Below are 23,338 nucleotides of genomic sequence, written 5' to 3'. Positions count from 1 at the left end.
ACCAGGTATGAAATAAAAACTATAGAAAGATGGTACTTACCTAACTGTCTAATCAGATAGATGCATGTAGGAAGGATTTTTGGCACTCCATTACATTTATGTGGGACTGTCTTTGCCTGGATGAGTGTTTGTTGTTCTCCTCTTCTAGCAACACTAACCCATATGGCATAGGTAGCATTCTGAAGCAGATAGCCTTATTTCACTTGCACTCATTTTATGATGGGCTCTCCCTAAGGTTTTATTTTCCTAGATAAAGCAAAGAGCTTTTCTCCTTAGAAGCTGTTCTGTTTTCCTCACAATGGATAAGGAAATATAGGAAAAGGGAATATAGTGCTCTTGTACTTACTGCTATTCATTTTAATGTTATTGTACCCACATAATTTAGTGAAGTAAGAGATTTTTCAAATCTATTTTACACAGACACTGAAATAATCTCAGGTAATTGCTCTGGAACTTTATTTACTCTAGCACAGATCAAAGAAATTGCATGGTGGTACTGTGGAAAATATTCATACTCATGCTCCTGCAGTATTATTACCAGAGCTGGCATCAAGTCATCTGAGGCCCCCTTGCGAACAAAGAAGAAGCACTTCACCCATACATCTCTGAAAATGTACTCATTCTATAGAACTATAGAATGGTTTGGGTTGGTAGGGACCTTAAAGCTCATCCAGTTCCAACCCCCTGCCATGGGCAGGGACACCTTCCACTAGACCAGGTTGCTCCAAGCCTCGTCCAACCTGGCCTTGAACACTGCCAGGGATGGGGCAGCCACAGCTTCTCTGGGGAATCTGTGCCTCACCACCCTCACAGGGAAGAACTTCATCCTAGTATCTAATGTAAGTGTATCCTACATAAGGTCTGCATGCTTTTCTGTTGAGTGCCTGGCAAGGAGGCAGGAATTATTATGGGCTCCCCTTTTATATTTGTACCCTTTGACGTGAAAGACTTTTAAACATTCAGGTAATAGAGAGTTTTTCTTGTCTGCACATAAACACCAGCAATGCAGTGGTGAAGAGCTGTAGGTGAGAGTGATGTGATGCTCATAAACGCCCCTGGGTTTTTAGCACTTGTGGGTCTCCAGCACCACGAATTTTTGAGCCCAGGGTTTAAACCCAGTGTCTGAAACGCTGGACAGAGCAGGTGTATGTGAGAACCGGGTGTGCCTCTGCAGGCGGCGCCGCGGGAGGCATGTCCAAGGTCAAGACTGCTGCAGGAACACGGGCGGGGAAGGGCTCCACGCTGCAGAAGAGGTGCGCATGATGTGTGCCCGGAGCCGGGGGTGCCGCAGCTAGGCTGGGTGCCGCCGCGGAGCTCCGGTGTGACCAGAATCGCTGCTGTGCCCAAGGGTCAGCCGTGAAGCTTTCCTCAGTAAGGCCGGCACTGGCTTTTGATCTCTTAACATCAGACGTGCAGCGGCCAGCGTTGTTTACAAGCAGAGAAAGGCAGGGCAGGGCAACGCTCCCCTCCCCTCCCCTGCCCTGCCCTCGGGGCCACGTCCAGGGAATATCAGAGCGCCCTAACCCCGAAAGCGACCTTCCCCCCTGTCACACGCATGGCCTCTCCCCGGCAGTCTTGACTCCTCCAGCTCCGCCAGCCCTGGCCGCCTCGGCCTTTACACCGCACGGACAGCGGGGCTGTCCACCCTGCCCGGCGGGGAAAGGGGGTGGAAGGGGAACCGAGAGGCGGGGAAGGGGCCGGCGCTGCAGTGGGGCAGGCGCTGTCTCCAGGCAGCGGGGCGGCTCCCTCCGCGTCGTGGCCCTGATAAAGGGGCCCCGCGGGCAGGTCGGTGGTGTCGGCCATGGCGTGGGGCTGCGCTCTGTGTGTGGCGCTCGCGGGCGGCGCGCTCCTGGTCCTGCTTGTGCAGGTGCTGCGCTGGCTGCGGGCTGATGGCGACCTCACTTTGCTGTGGGCCGAGTGGAGGGGCAAGAAGCCAGGTAAAGCCGCCCGCCGGCAACCGCCGGGAGCAGGGCTGTGGCCCTGGGTGGGGTGTGGTGGCGGGTCTGTGGCGACCCGTGAGGGAAGAGGGAATGGCGGCATGTGGGGAGGGGAGGAGAGGGGACCTCAGCGATGGCGATGAAGTCTCCTCAGGCTCGGTAGAACCAATCCTCAGCAGCTGGCCGGAGGCTCCTCGGTAGAAATAACCCCAAAGCATAGTTTTCTTGCCCTTATGCAGCCAGGTGTGTGGTGTTTATCATGCCAGTAAAGCAGTTCTAAAAGCAGCTTGAGAGAGTAGTGAGTTCCAGCAGTTTTATGGGAAGGGCTGGTTGGTTTGGCCAAAAAAGGCTTGTTTTGTACTGTTCCTGGGCAGATATCCAGTTCTGGCATGAGCATGCGGAGGAACTGAGGCTGCTTGGTTTGAGCACGTGACTGAGGGACAGTGTTGAAGGAAGGACTGATACGGGCGTGTAGTGATAATAGTAAGATACATTGCTTGCTGTATTGTGCATCTGCTGTTGGTAGCCACAGTCATAGTTACTGCATCTTGGGCTTACAACCAAGTGACCCTCTTAAAACAATAAGGAACTTATGGGCCCCTCCAGATTTTATGTTTGAGGGATCAAAGGATAACATCCAAAGTGACCATTCACTTGACTAATTTGACAAGAGAACTAACATTTTGAATTGTCCAATGGTGACCTGTCTTCATTATAATACTAAAAATCATGCCCACGGCTCAAAAAAACCCTGTCCCAGGTGGAGACCCTTCCCCTGAGCATGTGTAGGAACTAGAAATATCACACCAGTACTAAAATTATATGTAGATTACAAGCAATCACTGTAACTGGGATTGTACTACCTTTTGTAGTAGCTTTTGTGTGTAAGTGTACAGAAGAAAGCCAGCACTGGTGTGCTTGATTTGTGGAGCAGTCCACACTGGGGCCTGGATAAACAGTATCTCTCCTGAGCGTGTGGAATTGGTTTACTTCACGCTGGGCACAAATCTATTTTTTGGACAACAATAGGGTGAGGGGTAATGGCTTTAAATTGAAAGAGGATAGATTTAGATTACATGTAAGAAAGAAGCTCTTTACTGTGACGGTGGTGAGACACTGGCACAGGCTGCCCATAGAAGCTGTGGCTGCCCCATCCCTGCCAGTGTTCAAGGCCAGGTTGAATGGGGCTTTGAGCAGCCTGCTCTGGTGGAAGGTGACCCTGCCCATGGCAGTGGCATTGGAACTGGATGAGTTTAAGGTCCCTCCCAACCCAAACCATTCTGTGGTTCTGTAGTGCTGTAAACTGTAATTATGGAGAAAGGTCTTAATACAGGTTAGACTGGTTTTATTTCAATCATTCAATTCTAGAAGGAGTTTTCAGTTCTGGATTGTATCATTGGCAGGTGCTGTATAGCTTCCCATCTTCTAAATACTTGTGTGGACAGGAGACAAGGGTTTCTGGGTGCTGGGTAACTTTCCTTATGGGTTGTGTATTTCATTACCTGAACAGCAGTCACTCTAAATGGTGTGCTTTTCACAGGCAGAGTAATATTATCAAGACAAGGAGAATCCTTTTATCTGTGAAAGCCTACATATCTGAAAGCCAGCTCCTAAAGCTGGGAATAATGGTATGATTCTTTAGGCCTGTGGGGACGATGTTCTCCTTTAAACGTCCCCACCCAAAAGTTTTCTCATAAATGAAAAGGACATGGCAACCTTGTGCTATAGGAGCTATAAAATGTTGGGAAAGAACCCTAAATAGAGCTACAAAAGCATTTCCTGGTTTAGTTGCGGAACTACTCTGTTCAACCTCTTGTGTGCTATACCCTGTAACACAGTAGTTAATGGTTAGTATAATATGTTTTTATTTTTTAATTTGGCAAGGTTAATTTTTAAACTTATTTCCAGTAGCAACAGGACATTAATTGTGGAGCAAGCTGATGGTTTGATACTTGTTCTACATTGGCATTTGAGCTAGTTTTTCCATTATGTTAGCTCCCAGTAACTCAGTGCTTAGTAACTGTCAGTGCTGGGGAATCAGTGGAAAACTTTCCTTATCTCAGTTCATTATTCTGCCCACAGAACAAGATCCTGAATAACTGCAATGAAGCTGCCCAAGACAGGTTGGGAACAGTGAAACTAAGTGGTAGAGGGGAGTGGATTTGTTTTCAGTAGCAAGAGGAGGTAGATGAGTGTGGTAAGCAGGGTTCAAAGTATGTCCACGTAGCGTTTTGTTCACATCGTGTTTTGTCTACATGGGTTTTCTGCCAAAAAAAGTAACAGGAGAGGTGAGCCCTCATGTTTCTTGTGGTTAATTCGATGAATTTGTAATGTATTGGAATAAAGCTGTAGGAAAGAGTGTGTGAATAGGATTTACAGACAGCAGCTGCTTGGTATAATGAATAATACTGTGATCATTCCTACAACTTCAGCAACACCCCTTTCCACTTTGCAAGTTTGTAACCTTAGAATACATCTCTCGCTTAGACAGTGATTGTTGTTGCTGTTACTGTTTTTGGGAAAAAAAAACCCCAAACCATCAAAGCTTGGTTTTAGGAGGGGTTTTTCTGTGGCTAAAATACAGTCAGCTTAAAAAAAGATGAACAGTACTCACTGTCAGTCCCGCAGACTCCAGCTGAGCTGTGATAGTCTTAAGTGCTCTCTCCTCTTGTCAGAAGGGTAGAACATTTTGGTGCTGGTCTCTTCATGGGATTTGTGTCATTAAGAATCTGAAAGTAGAAATTTGAAACACACTGTGGTGTAGAGAGAACCCATTACTGAAGTAAAGCAGGAAGTAAAAGCACTTCCAGCCTGTGGCTGCAGTGAAAAAGGAGTACTTCTGCTAACTTAAAAGAGTGGGTAAATTTCAGTGAGCTGAAAAGTGCTGTTCTGGCCTTTTTTAAGAATAGAGCTGGCTTTAATTCTCAGGAACTGTATTTGGCTCTGCTGTTTGAATTATACCATGAAAACTTTCTTGGCATACCATTGTTGGAATGCTCTTCTCTACAGACTTGAAAAATAGAAGGAAGAGCTCCTGTCAGTGCTCTGATAACTTGAGTCAGATTTTCAGTAAAACTAGCATTCACTAATCTTGAACACATACAGGTGTTAGGCAATGATGTGTTCTGGAAAGTGCTCTGGTATCAGTGATCATTCATCATAGAGTCATCAAATGGTTTGGGTTGGAAGGGACATTAAGGATCATATAGTTCCAACTCTCCTGCCACAGACAGGAACACCTTCCACTAGACCAGGTTATCTAAAGCCCTGCTTTGAACACTTCCAGGAATGGGGCATCCACAAATCCTTAAATCATGCTCTAGAATTAAATGGGTGTTATTCAGGCATCTGTTGTATTTGATTATTTTGGATGTGTGTCTGGAAAGCTAAGCCTCTTCCCAGTCCCCAGGTGTATCAATAAGTGGGGAAGATTGCAAACAAGGGGAACAGGCATATAAGCAGAGGAGTAAAAGGAGTAATTTTTACTACCAGTTGAAAAAGCATGCCTGGGCAGATACTATGAGTACATGGAAAATTCACGCATGAGCTTACACCTTGGGAGCTCAGCGTACTGTACTCTGTCCAGTGCGAGAACTAACCTGCATCAGATACAAACCAAAGTGGATGAACACCCTTTTGGTTTGTTATGGTTGATTGTCTTTGTTCAGAGAGTTCTATTCTGTTGGCAATTACTTGGGAACATTTTTGAGGTAGAACATTGTTGCGAAAGGTTTGCATAGGCTTTTGTTTGGATTTGTGATACAGTAACTGTTTCCTGTCATTTTCAAGAATTCTCTTGTCCCTTTTCCTCTGAAGCTCTTCTTGATGAGGTTAGCGAAAATGCTGTGTGTGGATGGCTTGCAAAAATGCCGTGCTACTGTCAGGTCAATAAGCAGTGTTTATTCAGGTTAACCTTGGAACAAAGTTCAAGTGGCAACAGAACAGCTATGAACAATTTCACAAGTATGTTTGACCAAAGCATGAAGAAGTCAGGATTTTGTAATAGGCCCTCCAAACAACTATATTTCTTAAAAACATTATCAGATTATACCCTTGCAATGACTTTGTGTTTCTTCTAGCATTGGCAGTGTGTGAACTGTTGTCTTGATTATTTCAATAGAAAATGAACTGCGTGGAAAGGTTGTCTGGGTGACAGGAGCTTCGAGTGGAATAGGAGAAGAACTGGCTTACCAGCTATCAAAGATAGGAGCCTTGCTTGCCATCTCAGCAAGAAGAGAGGATGAGCTTGAAAGAGTGAAGAAGAAATGCCTTCGTAAGTACAGCTTACTGCTTCACGTGAGAAGTTTTGCTCTTGCTGTGATGAAGTTGCTGCAGAGTTACTAACCCACATATTGCAGGAATGAATTTTATGGTGAAAGTGAACTTTATACATAGCTTCACTGTACATATGAAGCTGGTGTTTTCTTTTTGTGAGTGAGAAGCCCTTGTATAGCCTTGCATTATGAGTTCCTTCATAAGCCAGTGTTAACTAAATATGATCATTTGCAAATGGTCTTGTAAGATACTAGATTAAGAAAAGGAATAAAAACTGTGGGGAATGGAGGAAACAGTCTCATGGATATCTTCCTATTAAGAGCCAAGCCATATGGCTGCATGCTGATAAGAAGTCTTCTTTCTTCAGGTTTGTGCCTGTTACAGGCAGACTGGCAACTGACTTTCCTTTTTGGAGAAGGAATTCATAGAAATGTTCAGAAAAAGTTGTTCTGAGCAAGTGCAAGAAAAGATCTCCTGAGGATCAAGAGGAACGAATGTAAAGCAGAATGTTAAACTGTTCCAGTTATCTTTCATGTGCCTACTGAGTCAGTAGGCTTTCCTTTCTCCTATCTCTTTTTCCTTTCGGTTTTTGTGCTCAACAGTGAAGGAGATAGTTAATTCATGCTGTTAAGCAGAGGTTTTGAATGTGATTAACATACCTTTATCAATCTGTTTATCCTCTGTAGCTCAGTATGCAGTGTTTTATACTGTATTATCACAGTTCATTCCTGGTAATGTTAATAGAATGTCCACAGTCTGCTTGGAATGTATGCTAATGAATAATGAAGTGTTTATCTTGGGTTAGCATCTCAGCATTTCTAGAAATCTAAAAGTTGGCATACTCCAAAAATCTGTCAGGGAGCTTTCAAAACCATGCAGCTCCTTAGTTCTGCTTTTTGATGCTTAAAAAGCTCACTCAAGTAGTTATCTATTATGTGGTTAAGTGGTAGTTTGTCAGGGCAAAATTCCAGTGCTATATGGTGCAATGTTTTGTGGTCAGTAGAAGTACGCAACTACATTTGTGCCTGTGGCTGGTTTTGACATTGCAAAAAAACACTAGGTAGGCTGGCAGGAGTCATAATTCTGGCTATGCATTTTCAGACAACACTTGTATGAGAGTGCGATGGGCTAAGGAATACTCAGAAATAGTATCTAAATACATGTGAACCAATTTATCAAAGATGATTTCTGCCTCTGCTGACTTTTAAGTGACCCTGTGAAATGTCTTAGCTATGGTATATACCGGCTTTACAGTCTTACATAGCCATGTGTTTTGCAAGTATATGCTACTGAACTGTAACTATAGGTCAGATTAGCTATATTGAAGCTCTTCAGTGACATAGTTATTCCACATTTTCTATAGCCATCCTTTAAGTAGTGGAAGGGAGTAATTGAGGCCACTTCCCCTCTTATCATTCTCAAGACTGTGTAAACCCAGCTTCAACACCTTTCTTTGATTATTGTGTGCCGTAGCCCCCTTAGCCATCTTAGTGGCCCCCTACGCTATCTCCAGTTTATCAGTATTTGTCTTGAGCCAGTGGTGTCTAAAATTGCGCACAATACTCTAGATGCAGTCTTAAAATGCTGTGTAGAGGCACTTAAAAATCACCTCCCTCAATCTGCTCTCGCTAGTGCAGCTGACTAACATCTGTAATTGCCAGAGCTAATTGCTGAATTACACTCGACTTGCTGTTGTCCTTCCATCTGGACATTACGTCTTGTCTGGAGAGCTGGTAGGTAGCCATTTGGGCGTTGGCCTGCAGTACTGCATAGCATTACTCTGTCCCAGGTGTGAAATTTTGGATTTGATGTACTGAGCTTAATGAGGTTTGTCAGACCGTTCTTGCAGCTTGTTAAAACACCCCTGAAATGACGGTCGTACCTTCTAGCACAGCAGCTGCTCCTTTGAACTTGATGTTAACTGAAAGTTTGAAAACCTGTGTTTTGTTCTATCATCTGGGTCATTAATCAAGACATTAAAAGATGCCGGTCATGGAGGGATACCACTGGCCACTAGTTAGACTTTGAATGGTTGGTTACTATTTTTTTTTTTCTCTGGTGATCCAGTCTGTTTTTCACTGGCATTGTAATCCACTCGCCTAGAACCGTGATATTTCCCCAGTATAGCTTCCAGGATGCTGTGGAAGACAACATAGGAAGCCTCTTAGTCAAGGTGAAGAACCTCCATTGCTCTCCTATTGTCCTCAGAGCCAGTCATCACATAAAGCAGTTAAGTTGGTCAGGCATTATATGTTCATGCTAAATCTATGCTGGCTTTTCCCATTCACCTTCTTGTCCTTCATGTACTTGGAAATTGCTTTCAGGAGGAACTGTCACATAATTTTGCCAAGGACTGAGGTTAGGCTGCGTGATGGCTGTGTGAGACTTGGTTTTCTCCAGTTAATGAGGAGCTACTTGACTTACCAAGTACCTTCCAAAGATGAGTGACATTGGTCAGCTCTTTTGAATCTTGGATGTGTATATTGCCCTGCTTGTATGTGCAGTTTGTCCCTAACTTGGTCTTTCTCTGACACTGGTAGTATTTCTTTTTCCCAGAGTGCAGGAGACGTGAGAAGAGATCTTGCCAGTGAAGACTAAGGCAAAGAAGAGAATGAGTACCTTGTGTTTTTCTGTGCCCTTTGTCACTTCCTCACCATCCTATTCAGCAGTGACCTCCCTCTCCTTTCTTCCTTTTGTTGGTGCTGTACCTATAAGTCCTTGTTGCCTTTCACATTCCTCACCAGTTTCAACTCTGAGAATTGATCTTCTTGATCCCATCCCTGCATGTTTGGGTAGTGGGTCCATGTGCTTCCTGGGTGGCTTGTGTCTGCTTCCACCTGCGTGTTTTGTTTTTGCAACTGAGTTCAGGAGTATTCTGTAAGGTTTGAGTAGTGCAGGATGGATTAAGATTGAGCTGCAGCATGTAACATCAATTTGAATTTGGCTGAATTATAGGGCATAATTTGAGCTAATGGGCTTTAACATGCCTGCTGTAGATGCTGTACACAGCAGCAATTTAACTAGGGAATTTTTGTATTAATGTCAGAAACTAGCACAAATATCTTGGTCCAAATTTAGAGACACCACCCTGTGATACATGTTTACGCATTCTGCGCTGCTTAAAAGCTAAATGAGAGAGAGAGAAGGAATGTACCATAAAAGCTATGGTAATACCTGTTGAGTCATGCATATGCCAACTTAACACCTCATTGCACTTCTGCAGGAGGGAGAGAAAACAGCTTGTGTAGCTTGCATGGTTCCTGCAGGTGGCTTCTCTGTTTCCCCCAACCCCTCTCTGAAGCATGAGTTGAATTTCACCAGTAATGTTGGAGGCTGTTTTCTCTCAAAAGCCCTAAAAAGTAAAAAAGTAGGTGGGGGAGGTGTTCCTTGGTTTGACAAAGCTCAAATAGGATTTAAATATGGATAGGCCCAATGTAAATTGTGGAATTACATAGTAATTGAGGTTGGAATGGACCTCAGGAGGTTATGTTGTTCAACCTCTGCTAAAAGCTCATGATCTATTAAAGGGCATTATACAAGATAGAAATAAAAGGTAGAAAAAGAAGTGCTGAAGAGCTGGAAAATAAAGGCCCTATGCTAAGTAATACCAATCATGTTACAAGAAACTGCTAACTTGGATTAGCATGTGTGTTGTTAATCTGCAAGCCTCTAGGGGATCCTGGGGGAAGGAGGTGTATGCTTGGTGTTGTAACAAAATACTATTCTAAGTCAACATTACTTATGCAGGTTTTGAAAAACAAGTTGGCTTTGGGTGATTATAATCATGTTTTAATTAAAAAGTAACTAGAACTTAATGGACCATAAGCAGGGAAGAGGCAGCCCTTAATTGCTTTAATAGGAGAATATCAGAAGGTCTGCTGCTTGGTGGCTGGGCAGTTTGATCCCAACCAGAAGCCATGTAGTGTAGAACTGCTATGTAAGGAGACTTTAAAGGACCTCCAGAAAACATAAAGCTGTTTCACAGCTAAGTGAAGGTGGCCATTGTTCTGGGTAGACTGAGCTTTGAGAGCTCAGTTTCAAGTATGTTGCACCTGAGAGCTGGTGGCTGTGTGAAACTGACACTGCAGCTGAAACACATAGCTAAAGGGTGTTTGCTGAAGTATGTTAGCATTTGTGTAAAATGATGAACTATAAGGTCTGGAAGCAAGTGTTTTTCTGGGTTATTGTAATTGATCCCTTAAAAACATTGGTTTGGTAACAGGCAGAAAAGGAAATGGAATACTAGGGGTAAAAGGAAAGGAGAAGATAATTTTGACGATGTATAAATTGGAACATGCATATTCCTTCAACACTGTGCACAGTTCAGGTCATCTGCCAGATTAAAAACAGGATGAGTGGACAGTACAAGTATAGAAAAAGGATAACAAGAATGTCAGAATTTTTGTAAAAGCTGCCTGTGAGGAATGACTAGAGCAAAGATTCCTCACCCTAGACAAGAACTACAGAAAGTGATAGAGATGTACAAGTCTGAGTGTGTTGGGGATGGAAGTCATATTGGACTGCGGATTGCTCCAAAAGAAGAACTGTTCTTCTGGTTTGATATTTCTGGAAGTTTCCTACATCATGTAAAAGAGCATTTCATTCCTTATCAGCAGTCTCTGTCTCTTCCTTTGCTCTTTTCTCCCCTGCCTGTATAATTTTATTGGCTGAGTTGATTATATGGTCTTGTTAATCCACAGCAGAAACATGCCTTATGTTAGTAGATTTAACTGTGCAGATCTGCTTGAGATAGCATGAAGTAGAGTTGTGCCTCTCAGAGAGGAGGTTAAACTACATGGATTTTAGTGGTGTATTTCTAGAAGAAATTGAGGGGAAGATGGACATAGAATGGTTGGAGGGAGCAGTAAGTGGAAATACTGGCAGCTTTAAACCAGACAGATGGTTTTATTTTAACTAATAGCCTAAATACTAATAACCTTTGAACAGAAGCAACTTAACAGATTTAACTGACTTCCTTATTTGTACATAACTGTAAAGATAAAGTTCAACCTTACCTGTGTATGTGAGAAGTAGTCATCAAAAAGTCAGAGCCCTTGGCTCATGAAGGAGGGCAGTTGGTTAAAGGGGAGTAGGTACACTTTAGTTGTGGACAGGAGTCAATTCAGAAACAAAAGTAGCACCATCAAGCTAACATAAAAAAAGTAGGAAAAAAAGAATCCTGTTAAATGTAGCTTAAAAAAACCCTGAAAAGATAAACCTTAAAGATTTTATTTTTGTGAGTCATCTGCCCCAAAACGCCAGGGTCACACATCATTGCTTAGGAAATATTTTCAGTGGAAAAGGTCAGTTGTTCTGAAGGGACAGTGGTAAAACTGCTCAACATGGAGGCTTGCTGACAGCTGACTTTTATTTCAGGAGATGGATATATTGAAAGCTGTCAGTTAAACAAAACCCTTTTCCTTCTACCTCCTCCAGTAACTCTTCAACAGTCTAACTTCTCTGGACTCTGCCTCATAGCTACTCATACACATGCTTGACCAGCTAACATACAAGCTAAGTGCCAAGGTTGCCAGTACATCATGCTTCTGAACGTCTCAGTGAAAAATTTCAGTTACATGTTGTTCCCAAAAATTGTAATTTATTTGGGGAATTGAGTGAAAAGCTACACAAGGTCAAGCTTTTCAGAAGCAAAAACATAATGGTGAGAAACAAGACTTGTTAGGAACAGATTAAAAATGAATTCTATGTGGAGATCAAAATGAAAACAAAGCAAGTATTTCATTTCCAACTCAATGTTATGGCTTCTTGGTTTTTTTTTAGTGAAAATTTAGTGTTTAAAAGCACATTACATTTCCCACAGTTGTTACATTAATAGTCTTACTGGTTCCCATTTACTTTCTTTGTTTTTAGAGATTAGCAGCTTGGATGAAAAAGATATCCTTGTTCTGCGTCTTGACTTGACTGATAGAAGCTCTCATGAAGCTGCAACCAACAGTGTTCTTAAGCATTTTGGCAAGGTAGGGTGTGCTTTTGGGGTTAAACTTTTTTTTTTTTCCCTATGCCCTATACTTGCATTTATGTTCATGTTTCACTTCTGTCATATGGTAAATTCACTTGCCAAAAAGTACCTGAATTTTCATCCCTTCTGTTGCTTGTTTATAGGTTTCAACAGGCTTTGCAGAGGTGCAGCAATGAACAAATAATAACTGGTCATTGCCGAGAACTAAAAACTTGATGTCACTGAATTTCTGGGCCAACTGGAGCAATTTAGAGCTTAAAATTGTGTTTGGAAGTCAGAACATTTATTTTGTGATTTCAATAAAGCATGTAATTTGGGCTTAGAACCATGTGGAACAAAACTGGTTGTCAGGCACAACTGTTTGCCTTCTTTGGTGCAGAGTTTTCTTGCTTGCTAGTCCAGAGTGCAGAGTTAAGGCAGTAGCAGTCAGATCTAGCCAGTATTAAAAAAAAAAAAATGTACAAAACTTCAAGCTAAAGCCTTTAGATCACTTGATTTTACTGTGAAATTAGTGGCACCAGATTTGTTTCTTCTGTTCTTTACTTTAGTTGGTTTCTGCTTTTGCATGAAACTTTTCAGAGGTCACCTTGCAGGATCCAAATGTTAAATGTTATTTGCTGCAGTGCAGTAAGGTTAAAAAGATGTTGTGTGGAAAACAAATTTTCAGCTGCCAGTATTCTTGTACTAGGAATTAACCTTGTTTGGCATCAAACACTGTATTCCTGGTGTGTTGACTCACTCAAAATGAGCCAGCCTTCAATTCAAAGGGGATATCTAGTCGGGGAGGGGGTGAGGAGGGGAGCAACTGCTGAAACTTCTTCAGCAGCTGATGCCTCTTATTGGTGTACGGTAGAGATGACACCAGAGGGAAGGGAACAGCCACTTAACAATTGCTTGAGAAAGCACAGGTATTAAAGGAGATGTGTTCTCTTAACTTATCATTGTATCTTTCCTGAGATTGATGTTTTGGTCAACAACGGTGGACGTTCCCAGCGCTCCTTGTTTGTGGATACAAACCTGGATGTCTATAGTGCCATAATAGAGCTCAACTACCTGGGTACAATCTCTTTAACAAAACATGTCCTGAATCACATGATCCAAAGGAAAAAAGGAAAGATTGTTACTGTGAGCAGTGTGATGGGTATCATGGGAGCTCCCCTTGCCTCTGGGTACTGTGCCAGCAAGCATGCTCTGCAGGTAAGTTAAATTTCTGAGGTTAACTAAATCTTGTGTAATAGACCAACATAGGTCAGTGCCATAGCAAAGGACTTCATTCTGCAGAGAGAACAGAAGTGTCACCTGTAATTGCACACAGCATTATGGAATTTCTTCAGGTTTTGAAAGTTGTTTGGAATTTATTTGTGCTGAAGTGTGAAATATGTCTGCTCCCAGTGTAAATTTATTTTACTAACTAAAATTCAAATGTCATCTTAGTTGGGCTTAACCACTACATAGTTAAATACCGATGAGAAACCCAAGACCTTAGCCTCTGGCTTTCAGATGAATACCTAAATCTGTGGATTATTCTGTTGCATCTAGAAACCCTAATGTTCTCATCTTAATTCAGTTGGTGAGAGTTTTAAGACTACTGGCAGTCTTTAGGACAGTAAAGCGAGAATGGTGAGTGGTAAAGCAGACTATTCAGAGATTAGAATTCCTGATCTGGTGGGGAACATCTGAATGAGTCTTCCCAACAGTTCTGAATCTTGCTGTGGTGTGAAGGACCAGCAGCGCATTGCCGCTTAGGGAGTTAATCCTGTGCATAACGCTTAACTTTCAGTACTGCTTGGAGAGAGTTTTTGACAGGAGTCTCACTTGTGCAGAAAAACATTGAAGGGCTCAAAAAAGTGTCTGGGGAAAAAGACTGCCTGCATCACAGAGGAATCGCTTATTTGAACAGCAGATTTGTTCACATGGGTGTCTTTCATCACTGTTTGATTTCTGGCTTATGTATGTTTTGATCTCAGTAAAATAAACTCTCGCTGTGCTCAGGTTTGAAAAAACAGCACTTTTTTACTTCCTGCTGGGTTTAAGCACATAATCTGAGTAAATAACATTGCTTAAGCTATGGGATCAATGGCCTTTGATGGTTTGTCTAACAGCAATAAAAATGTAACAACTGGCTGACACTGCAAAGCCACCAGTCACTTGGAAGAATGAAGAAGTAAAAGACAGTGACAGGTATCTGCTAATAAACAATTTTCAGTTAGTGATGGGGAGAGAGATCTGCTGCTCTACATTTGAGTGCCAGTGGTGAAATTGCCCATTAGAGGCCAACTTTTGGGTTAAGTCTAGTAGAAGTATGAATTCCCCTTATGCTCCTTTATTATGTGTTCTTCCGGTTGAATTATCTTTTGGGTGTGGTGGGGCTGGTTTAAGCATGGCTCATCAGTTGCAGAGCACAAGGAATTCACACGTTGCTGTAAAAAAAACTAAAACAACTCAGAACTCTGTTGTTAGGGTGGAAAATATGGGCAAAGCTTTAACGGGAGAGTTTCTGGCTTAATTAAAATAAGCTAACTGAACTGCTTTTTGTTAGCTTCTACCCCTGCTCAGTAACCAGGCCAGACCCCAAGCTTCCTTTCTTGTTTTTCTTTCAGAGCAGCTCTGTTGTACAGAGTTGCAGGTGTTAAAACGTGATTTGCAAAGTAGATTTCAGAGAGGCTCTGTCCGAGAGTCTCTGGTCAGTCTGGAGTCATGGCTGATGTGGGCGTGGAACCCCCAAAAACTAGAAAGGCTTTTTTTTTTAAACATCAAACTTCACCAGTAAATTCAGGGAAGGGAAATCTGTCGGAATGGGAGGCCTCTCCAGAAGCTCAATGCTCAGCTCTGACAATGACCAAGGAGAAATGTCGAGAGAGAGGGTAGGGGAAAGATGTGACAAAGCATAAAGTGATGCTTTTCCTGTTGCTTTTTCCCAGCAAGGGTCAGCCCATATTCTAAGATCTTACTGAAATGAAGATTGCATTTTGGCCACCAATTATTAAATATGCAAGCCTATCTGACATGAATTCCACTATTATGGTTTTGGGGTTTCTTTTAATTCATGCCTTGGAGTTCACCACAGCCAACACAGTTACTGCTGCAGTCTTATACAATCTTAATCATGCCTTTTATGAAAAAAGTCCCTTCTTTCTTCCTTTTGTTTGGCTTTGGTTGTGGTTTTTGGGTGTTGTTTAATTTCTTTTAAAGGGCAGTTGGAGGAGGAAGGAAGGAATTCTTTTAAGAATTAAAGTTTGTTCTTGATACAATCGTGCTTTGATTCATGCCAACTGGAATTCTTGATGACAATGTTCTATTGATAAAATTGCCCTTTGTTTCGGTTCTGGGAGTGCCGTAAGAACATGAGTTGAGGCCATGGGAGTCTGCATGTGACTGGTGCAGCTTCTCTCCTGGTGTGATGATGCTCATGGAGATCATGTGCCATTCATCTAGTTGCAATTCATGTAATTGGAGGCATGTGGGGTGGATCAGAAATGGTGGCCTTCAAAATACTCCTTAATCACGAACTTGTCTAATAAGCACATGGACTGCCCTGAGCAGCAGCCACTACTCTGTTTTCTGGTCATTAGGGAATCGTTTCTGAATGTTTCTGTCACGGTAGAAGTTGGCTCAGCCTTACTGCCTTTAGCATCTCCTAGGATTTGGTCACAAAGCCAGAAAGGCCCAGCGGAAGGAGGAGCATGCAGACCTCTTGAAATGGTGTGTTGGGGGGAATATCAGGATGGCCACAGAGCAGAAATGGGAGCTTGCTGTGATCTCTAGCTACATGCATTCCATGTTTGCTGGCTTTGCACCCCTTTAATAAAATTGCACTGACTTTTGACAGTGCAACTCAAATGGCACTCTGAAAAAAGCCTCAGCAGCCCTGTGTGCTCCAGCTGTTGTGAAGGTGATTTCCAGAGATAACATAAGCTCACTGAACCAATGCTCAGTTTTTGGTACCTTGCAACTTGCTCAGGTGAGCAGGGCTCCCCTTGGAATACTGGGAGAGGGTGTGTGCTGCAGCCAGTGCCTTCTGCAGGAGGGTGTCTGAGGTTGCCTGCATCACTGTGTGCCTCTGGTGGCTACTCAGGGCTGCAGGCAGGTGTCTGTTCTTAGGTAGAACTTGGATCCCAGAAGCCTGCCAGCATGTGAGGTAATGTAGTGCTTTGTCACAAGTGACCAAGTGATGTTTCTGGCTTCCTTTTCTATCACAGCATTCCCAGACATAAAACCTTTCAACTCCTGGAAGCAGAATCATAGAGTAGTTAGGGTTGGAAAGGACCTTAAGATCATCTGGTTCCAACCCCCTGCCATGGGCATGGACATCTCACATTAAACCATGTCACCCAAGGCTCTGTCCAACCTGGCCTTGAACACCACCAGGGATGGAGCATTCATAACCTCCCTGGGCAACCCATTCCAGTGCCTCACCACCCTTACAGTAAGGAACTTTCTTATATCCAATCTAAACTTCCCCTGTTTCAGTTTTAACCCGTTACACCTTGTCCCATCACTACAGTCCCTAATGAAGTAGTCCCTCCCCAACATCCTTGTAAGCCCCCTTCAGGTACTGGAACAAGTACATCTTGTGTTTGTGTTCTTCAGGTAAAATGGGACTCAGTTCTGTTCCTCATCACCCTAAATCCACAGGGTGTGACAAGGGATTGTGGGCCGTGGAGCTCTCACTCAGTCCTCATTAACTAACTATTGCCTAAAGGAGGGAGGACAGCTGCATAGGCCACTGTTCAGGCTGTTCTTCTAGGAGAGCCTGGGCTTCCCATCAGTGCTGGGTGAGGAGGATATAAAGCACTTGTGAACAAGGAGCAGCACCACGTCCTCCCCTTGCCCATGTGGCCATGCTCGTGACACAAGCTGCCTCCCTCTCCCCTTTGGGGTCTGGTGTCTTTACACTTGTTATGTCCTCCTCAGAGGACTGGTGCAGTCCTGTCACAGAAGTTGTGCTGTGACTTGAGAGCTAAGGGGGCTTCCCTGAGATAAGTGGGCTCAGGACCCCTCAGGGAATGAAGGGGATGTGGGTAGTGCAGGTCAGGGCTGTAGTATTAGCCTGGAGACGGGAATAGAGCCCAGCGTATTGGTGGCATGTCTGAAGGTGTGCACCAGGACTGGAGGAAGCTCCTTTCTTTCAGTGTAGGAGGCAATCTAGGGGAGGGCCTGGGTTTTTAATTCAAAACAGCTGGGTGGTTGGCAGATCTCCCATGCTTTCCCGTGTGTCCAGAAGCAGACTCCTGGTCATATGTATCTTAATGTTAGCATTCAATCCTCTGGAATTTGTGCATATCTAGGCTTTGATAACATGCTGTGAAGGTCTGATACCATAGAGTCAGGGCCTGCAGGTACTTTTAACTTTAAATACACACTGTAAAGAAGCTGACCACGTATGCAGTCTGTAAGCTAGAATTAGTCCCCAGCAACTGGGAAATTAGGACCTGTGTTCTTGGTTATACGTGTGCACCAGTGTGCAACTTGGAGCCTGGCTTTAGTGTGTAGCTCCAGATGATGACTTGTGTGTCAGCACAGGAGTGTTTCTGGCTGATATTAGCCCTGTGTTGCAATTTCTGAAGGGCTCTGGGTCAGCCAGCCCTCTTCCTGAGCTGTATGGGAGTACAGATTGCACATTTTTAGCACAGTGGGAGAGGTTCATCAGCCTGTGCTCACTCTCTTATGATAAAAAAACGTGTTAGAATAAAGAGGGAAATGTTATTACCCAGGTCAAAGATAAGACACAGTATGGTATTTGCTGAATCGTATCTCTGCAGTGCTTGACCAGCAACTTTGGTAGGAAGCACCTTCCTGAACTGGTCACATTCCCTATAATAGTTGCTGTCTAAATGTGAACTTCTACAGAGATTAAAAAAACTTTTATCCTGTTAGTTTAAAGGAAAGAAATACTTGCAGCTTTTGTAATTATAGTTTAACCTAGATATGCTGGTAGCATATTCCTGAGCTGAAATAAGATTTATAACTGCATGAATGCAAATTTCAAACTCTGCAGTGTGTTCAGCAGTGTAGAGTTACCTCCTAAAAATAATCAGGATGCATCTTTGACTTAATATGCTGAAGTTTTCCTTCTCTTACATGGAACCAGTGCCACTTACTCAATAGAAACAATTGAAAATAGAAACACCACAAAGAGCAATTCACCTGCAAAAGGTAATTTCCACAATATTGTAGTTCTTGAAGCTGGTGGCGCTTCCACTGCCAAGGCTGTCAGGGTTGGCCTCGGTACAGGGACAGCAGCATCTGGCTGTAGTTCAGAGAAACTACTGTGTATTTGAGAGGTTGGCGACACATATCGATGTCTGTAATTGCAGATATTAGCCACTGAATGTGAAAAGCCAAAGAAAGTAGTAGGAATTGCTTTTAATGGAATACCATTACCTTTTCAGCATAGAGTCACTGTGTAAATATATAGTCAGTTAAACCTTGCTACGTGTGGCAGTATGGCAGAGGTGTATTACATCCTAGTCTTTTCTCCTAGGGCTTCTTTAATTCTCTTCGGACCGAGCTGACTGACTACCCAGAGATCAGTATTATCAACATATGCCCAGGGCCTGTACAGTCCAAGATTATACAAAATGTCTTTACGGAGAATCTTGCAAAGGTAAGGGCCCAGTTCTGTTTGAGATGAACATGACTTTTGCTGCAGGATCAGTGATCCTTTGTTGTGGTTTAAGCCCAGCCGGCAACACAGGACCACACAGCCGCTCGCTCACTCTCCCCACTTCCTCCCCCTGCTCCTGGAGGGATGAGGAGGAGAATCGAAAGAATGTAACTCCCATGGGTTGAGATAAGAACAGTGCAGTAACTAAGGTATAACACAAATCACTGCTGCTGCCACCAATAATAATAATGATAAGGGAAACATCAAGGGAAGAGAATACAACCGCTCACCACCCACCAACCAATACCCAACCTAACCCAAGCAGTGATCTAGCTCCTCTGGGTAACTGCCCCCAGTTTATATAGTGGGCACGACGTGCTGTGGTATGGAATACCTCTCTGGCTAGCCTGGGTCAGGTGTCCTGTCTCTGCTTCCTCCCGGCATCCCCTCCTCCCTGGCAGAGCATGAGACTCACAAAGTCCTTGGTCAGAGTAAACATTACTGAGCAACAACTAAAAACATCGGTGTTATCAGTGCTGTTCCCAGGCTGAAAGTCAAAAACACAGCACTCCAACAGCTACTAAGAAGGAGAAAAATGACTGCTACTGCTGAACCCAGGACATCCTGCCATGGTTTTCTTTATCTCCTCCTAGCATACACTGACCTCACCTTCTTACCGAGAAATGCTTTGGTCAGTGCAGAGCTGTATATGGTTTTGTAGTTATTCATGGTATCAAGTCCATATCAAATGAAAATAAAGTCTGAGAACTGTTCTGCCTTCTCTTTCAACACACACAGTCCTAGTCTGGTAAAAATTGCCATACTACTGCTGTTCAGTGGAAAAAGCCAGGATTTTCTAGACACAGTTCTGCATGCAGAATACTGCCCTTCCTGCCCAGGTGGCTTTTTGTTTGCCCTTTTCCTGACAATGCCCTACTCGGTTGACGCTGCTGTTGGCAAAGCCACTGCAGTCAGCTGGGGCAAGGCATGCATTCCTTTCCTTTTAGTTATTGTTCAGGGAGAAAAAGCAAAACCTTCCAACTGCACAGTTGCTTTTAATAAGCAATTTAATTTTTTGCCTAACAAAATAGCTGGCAAAAAATGGCTACTGTGATACATAAAAATGTAATCTGTCTTAAGTGCAGTCAATTTAAAGCTTGGGATAACCCACCAGTGAGGGGAGTAGGGGTGGGGGAATCTCCTATGGTTGAATTGAGTTCTGAAAGGATTTTTTGGCTTGCAAAACTTTATACATCTGTGAAAGACAAGATGTACTTTTTGAGCAGTCTGGAAAGCTTGCAAAACAAATTCCTCAGATTTCAGCATGGCAAAAGCCCTAGGAGGAAGACCAAATCTAGATGAGAATTGCTTTTGCTCTGGGAAACAGAAGAATAGATTGCTAGAGCAGTCTGTTATTACTCGAGTGACATGTACATGAATTCACATGGCTATGGCTTAAGTCCACCAAGTGATGTGCATGCACAGGACTTCAAGACACCCCTGTCACTGAATAAGCCTGTTGCTTTGCTTTTGTTTGAGGTTGCTGCCTGCACAGCAGAGCTGGCAGGAATATTTAAGATAATGGGGAACATGGTCTCACCTGCTAACCCAGTTACTCAGCAACTTGTAGCATATAATGGAAACTAGAGCATAGTGAGGGCTGGGTTCCCCAGAGCCAGTCTCTGCTGTACTGGCTGGATTATTCTACTTGTGCCAAGTGAAGAAGCTGGGAGGAGCGTGACTGTGGCATTTAGCTCAGCCCTTCCTTTCCCTCTGTTGCTCACAGAGATCCAGATCTAATCCCTCCTTGCTCTCTCCCCTCCAGTCCATAGAGAACAGTGGTGATCAGTCCCACAAGATGCCGACTGACCGCTGTGTCCGGCTCACCCTGGTGAGCACAGCCAACGACCTGAAGGAGGCTTGGATCAGCGACCACCCCTACCTGGCTGTTTGCTACCTCTGGCAGTATGCACCCACTTGGGCCTGGTGGCTGATGAACAGAATGGGCAAGAGGAGGATACAGAACTTCAAGAGTGGAATTGTAGGTTTATTCCTCTCCTCTCCTTGCTTATTTGCCTTTTTTACTCTGCTGATAGACTCTTTAGTCATGGGAATATTGGGATTGTATTTTGGATCAGTTTCTCTCTTCATTCCTCACTTCCCCAGCAACTGGTGCCAGGCCAGACTCCATTGCCACATGCCTGCTTGTCTAGAGTTACTGCAGCATGGGCAGCACACATCCAAGTCAGAACATCTTGCTCTGATCTTCCTCACATGCGCTGCATGTTCAGAGCTCACCGTTAATGCAGAGCTGAGCTATAAGGCACTAGGATAAATTATTGAATGCAACTTGGATTTAAGACCGTTGAAAACACCTCCCTGGTTGTAGCTATTTTTTATATCAGGCATGTAATCTGAGCACCTCCCAGGAGTATGTTAAGTGATACCCCTGTCTATTGGGGCTCTTCACTCACATTTTCCTCCCTGAAGATGGATGTTTGTTCTTTCGGAACAGAATTGGTATTTTTTCCTACTGTGATTTAGTTGAACTTGGTACAAAACCCCATGTTCAAGTACTTCAGAAGCAGGAAATACAAAAATAAGGGTGGCACATGCAGCTTAAGACTTCCTGCTTCCACACTGTAACTGCCCACTGTCACAAGCCATTTCAAGCAAAATAACATTCTGGGTGAGGGACGTAAATGCTGAAGCAAGCAGGGTGGGAAATACTGACTGGATGTACTCTCACTCTAGGATGCCGATGCCTCTTATTCAAGAAAGAAGAAGTAAGGAGAAGCTTGTACAAAACCCTGTTGCTCTTCTGATAAGGTGGAGAAACTGTTTTCATGTTGTGTGACTGGAAACAGCAGCTTTTTTTATCTGTTGTACCTTTGTCATCATGTAAGCAGACAAATCTATCAAGCTGTATACACACTTGGCTAAATAAAAGTCTTTTAAAACATACCTGTTTCATGTTAAACTACCACAGGGTGAGGTTTTAAGCTTATAAGAACAGAAGCAGAAGAGGCAGTTTTTCTGCTATTATGACATTGGCAAACTTACTGTGCAGGCTAAAAATTCTATGCCCACAGGATCCAGTTTCTGTCACTGGACAGAGAGGAATGAAAAAACAGCCCACACGTAGAACAACAGGTGAGGATGTGCAGTGTGTATCTGAAGTGTTCCTTTGGGAAAGGGAGATTGTGTTTCCTCTTTGCTGAGAGCAAAATGCATATTTAGGGCTAAATCCCTTAACTTCTGCCACAACATTTACCTCTGGGTATCAGCACCACTGCAGTGTCCACATGTATGTTGGACGTGTGTGTTAGACAGCAACAGCCAGGAGGAACTGAGGACTCCGCTTTTAAAAGATTTACCATCCCACTGCCACCCAGTTCAGCTGTCAGCAGGGAATACCTCTTGTAATGGTAACTCACCTGTAGCTGCAAGCTTGGTGATCTTGCTGCTGACAGTGTCCTCTGAGGTATGTTTGGACATGCCTCAGGCCACACACTGTCCAAGTAAGAAAAATTCTTACTTCTATCATTGATAATAAAACAACAACAGCCCGTTTAGAAGTTGTTGACACTTTCCAACTACAGCAAAGAGTAAGCCAAAAGTGATGTTTTCAGTGTGACACTCGACAAAGATGGAAACAACTGTCTAGGGACAAAACTAAAGACTAATGAAGTGACAAGGATCTGGTCCCACCTCCTTCTGGGAAAGAGGAAGGTTCAATTCACATGCTGTTGTCTGTGGAACATGCTAAAGAGGCAGTAGCAAGTCTGCATGACAAAGTGCAGTGACTTTAAATACAACACACATGCTTTTGTCTCCATGCCCTAATCCACAGAAGATGTGGCAGCACTGCACCCTACAGATGGCTTGTTTGCAGTTTACATCCAGGTTTTTCTGCTTTTCCGTTCCCAAACAGCATGAGTCTTTGTGCCCAGAGAGGAGCTCTGGTGCTCCTGGAGCTAGGTGCTGCTGGACACGTTGAGCGGAGACCTGCTGTCATGGACCATGCTGTGGCCACCACCAGCCTGAGAACAGAGATTACGGAAAGCAGGGGATGACAAAATTACCTGTTGGAGAGGAAGCTGATGTTCAAGGAAAATGCCAAAAGCAGAAACTACAAAAAGAACAAAAGCATTTGCTATTTGCAGATGTCATCTCCCTAACACTTCATGCCGCTAAACTGATTCCTGTTGCTTTATGGTACACAACTGGGACAAAGGCAGTCTCCAGTACTTCATGTTTTTGGTAAAGGCATAAAAAAAGGGGGTGAAAATCCTCCAGTCAGGATTTAAAGCTCTTTAAAACTGGTTCTCCAAAGGCATGATGTTGTCTCCTCCTTACCTTTGTGTGATAAACACTGCAACCTGTAAAGCAAGTAGATGTCCATGAGAATTAAGTAAAGCTGATGCACATACCTCATTAGAAAACAGCAGTTCTCAGTGGTTACATGGGAGAATGGTGGGGTGGGCTGTTGCCAGCTTGGTCCTAGCACTAGTACTGCGCTGGTAATCTGAAGTGCAG

The 23,338-nt window shown here is 43.5% G+C and overlaps 1 protein-coding gene across 1 annotated transcript; it reads left to right on the top strand.

Moving 5' to 3' along the window:
• The first annotated feature begins 1,748 nt into the window (after window positions 1–1,748).
• On the top strand, window positions 1,749–21,763 carry DHRS7 (dehydrogenase/reductase 7). The gene is made up of 7 exons (XM_057416097.1): window positions 1,749–1,937; window positions 6,058–6,210; window positions 12,084–12,190; window positions 13,150–13,389; window positions 18,677–18,799; window positions 20,625–20,840; window positions 21,554–21,763. The coding sequence occupies exons 1-7, from the start codon at window positions 1,802–1,804 to the stop codon at window positions 21,587–21,589; spliced, it is 1,011 nt and encodes a 336-aa protein (XP_057272080.1). The 5' UTR covers window positions 1,749–1,801; the 3' UTR covers window positions 21,590–21,763.
• Window positions 21,764–23,338: the final 1,575 nt, after the last annotated feature.

This window comes from Pezoporus wallicus, unplaced genomic scaffold (assembly GCF_028554395.1).
Source record: "Pezoporus wallicus isolate ANWC-B61680 ecotype Strahan unplaced genomic scaffold, APGP_CSIRO_Pwel_v1 scaffold_2146, whole genome shotgun sequence".
In the NCBI taxonomy this organism is placed as follows: domain Eukaryota; kingdom Metazoa; phylum Chordata; class Aves; order Psittaciformes; family Psittacidae; genus Pezoporus; species Pezoporus wallicus.
The sequence above is the reverse complement of the archived record's forward strand: the minus strand, read 5'-3'. Positions and strand labels throughout refer to the sequence as shown.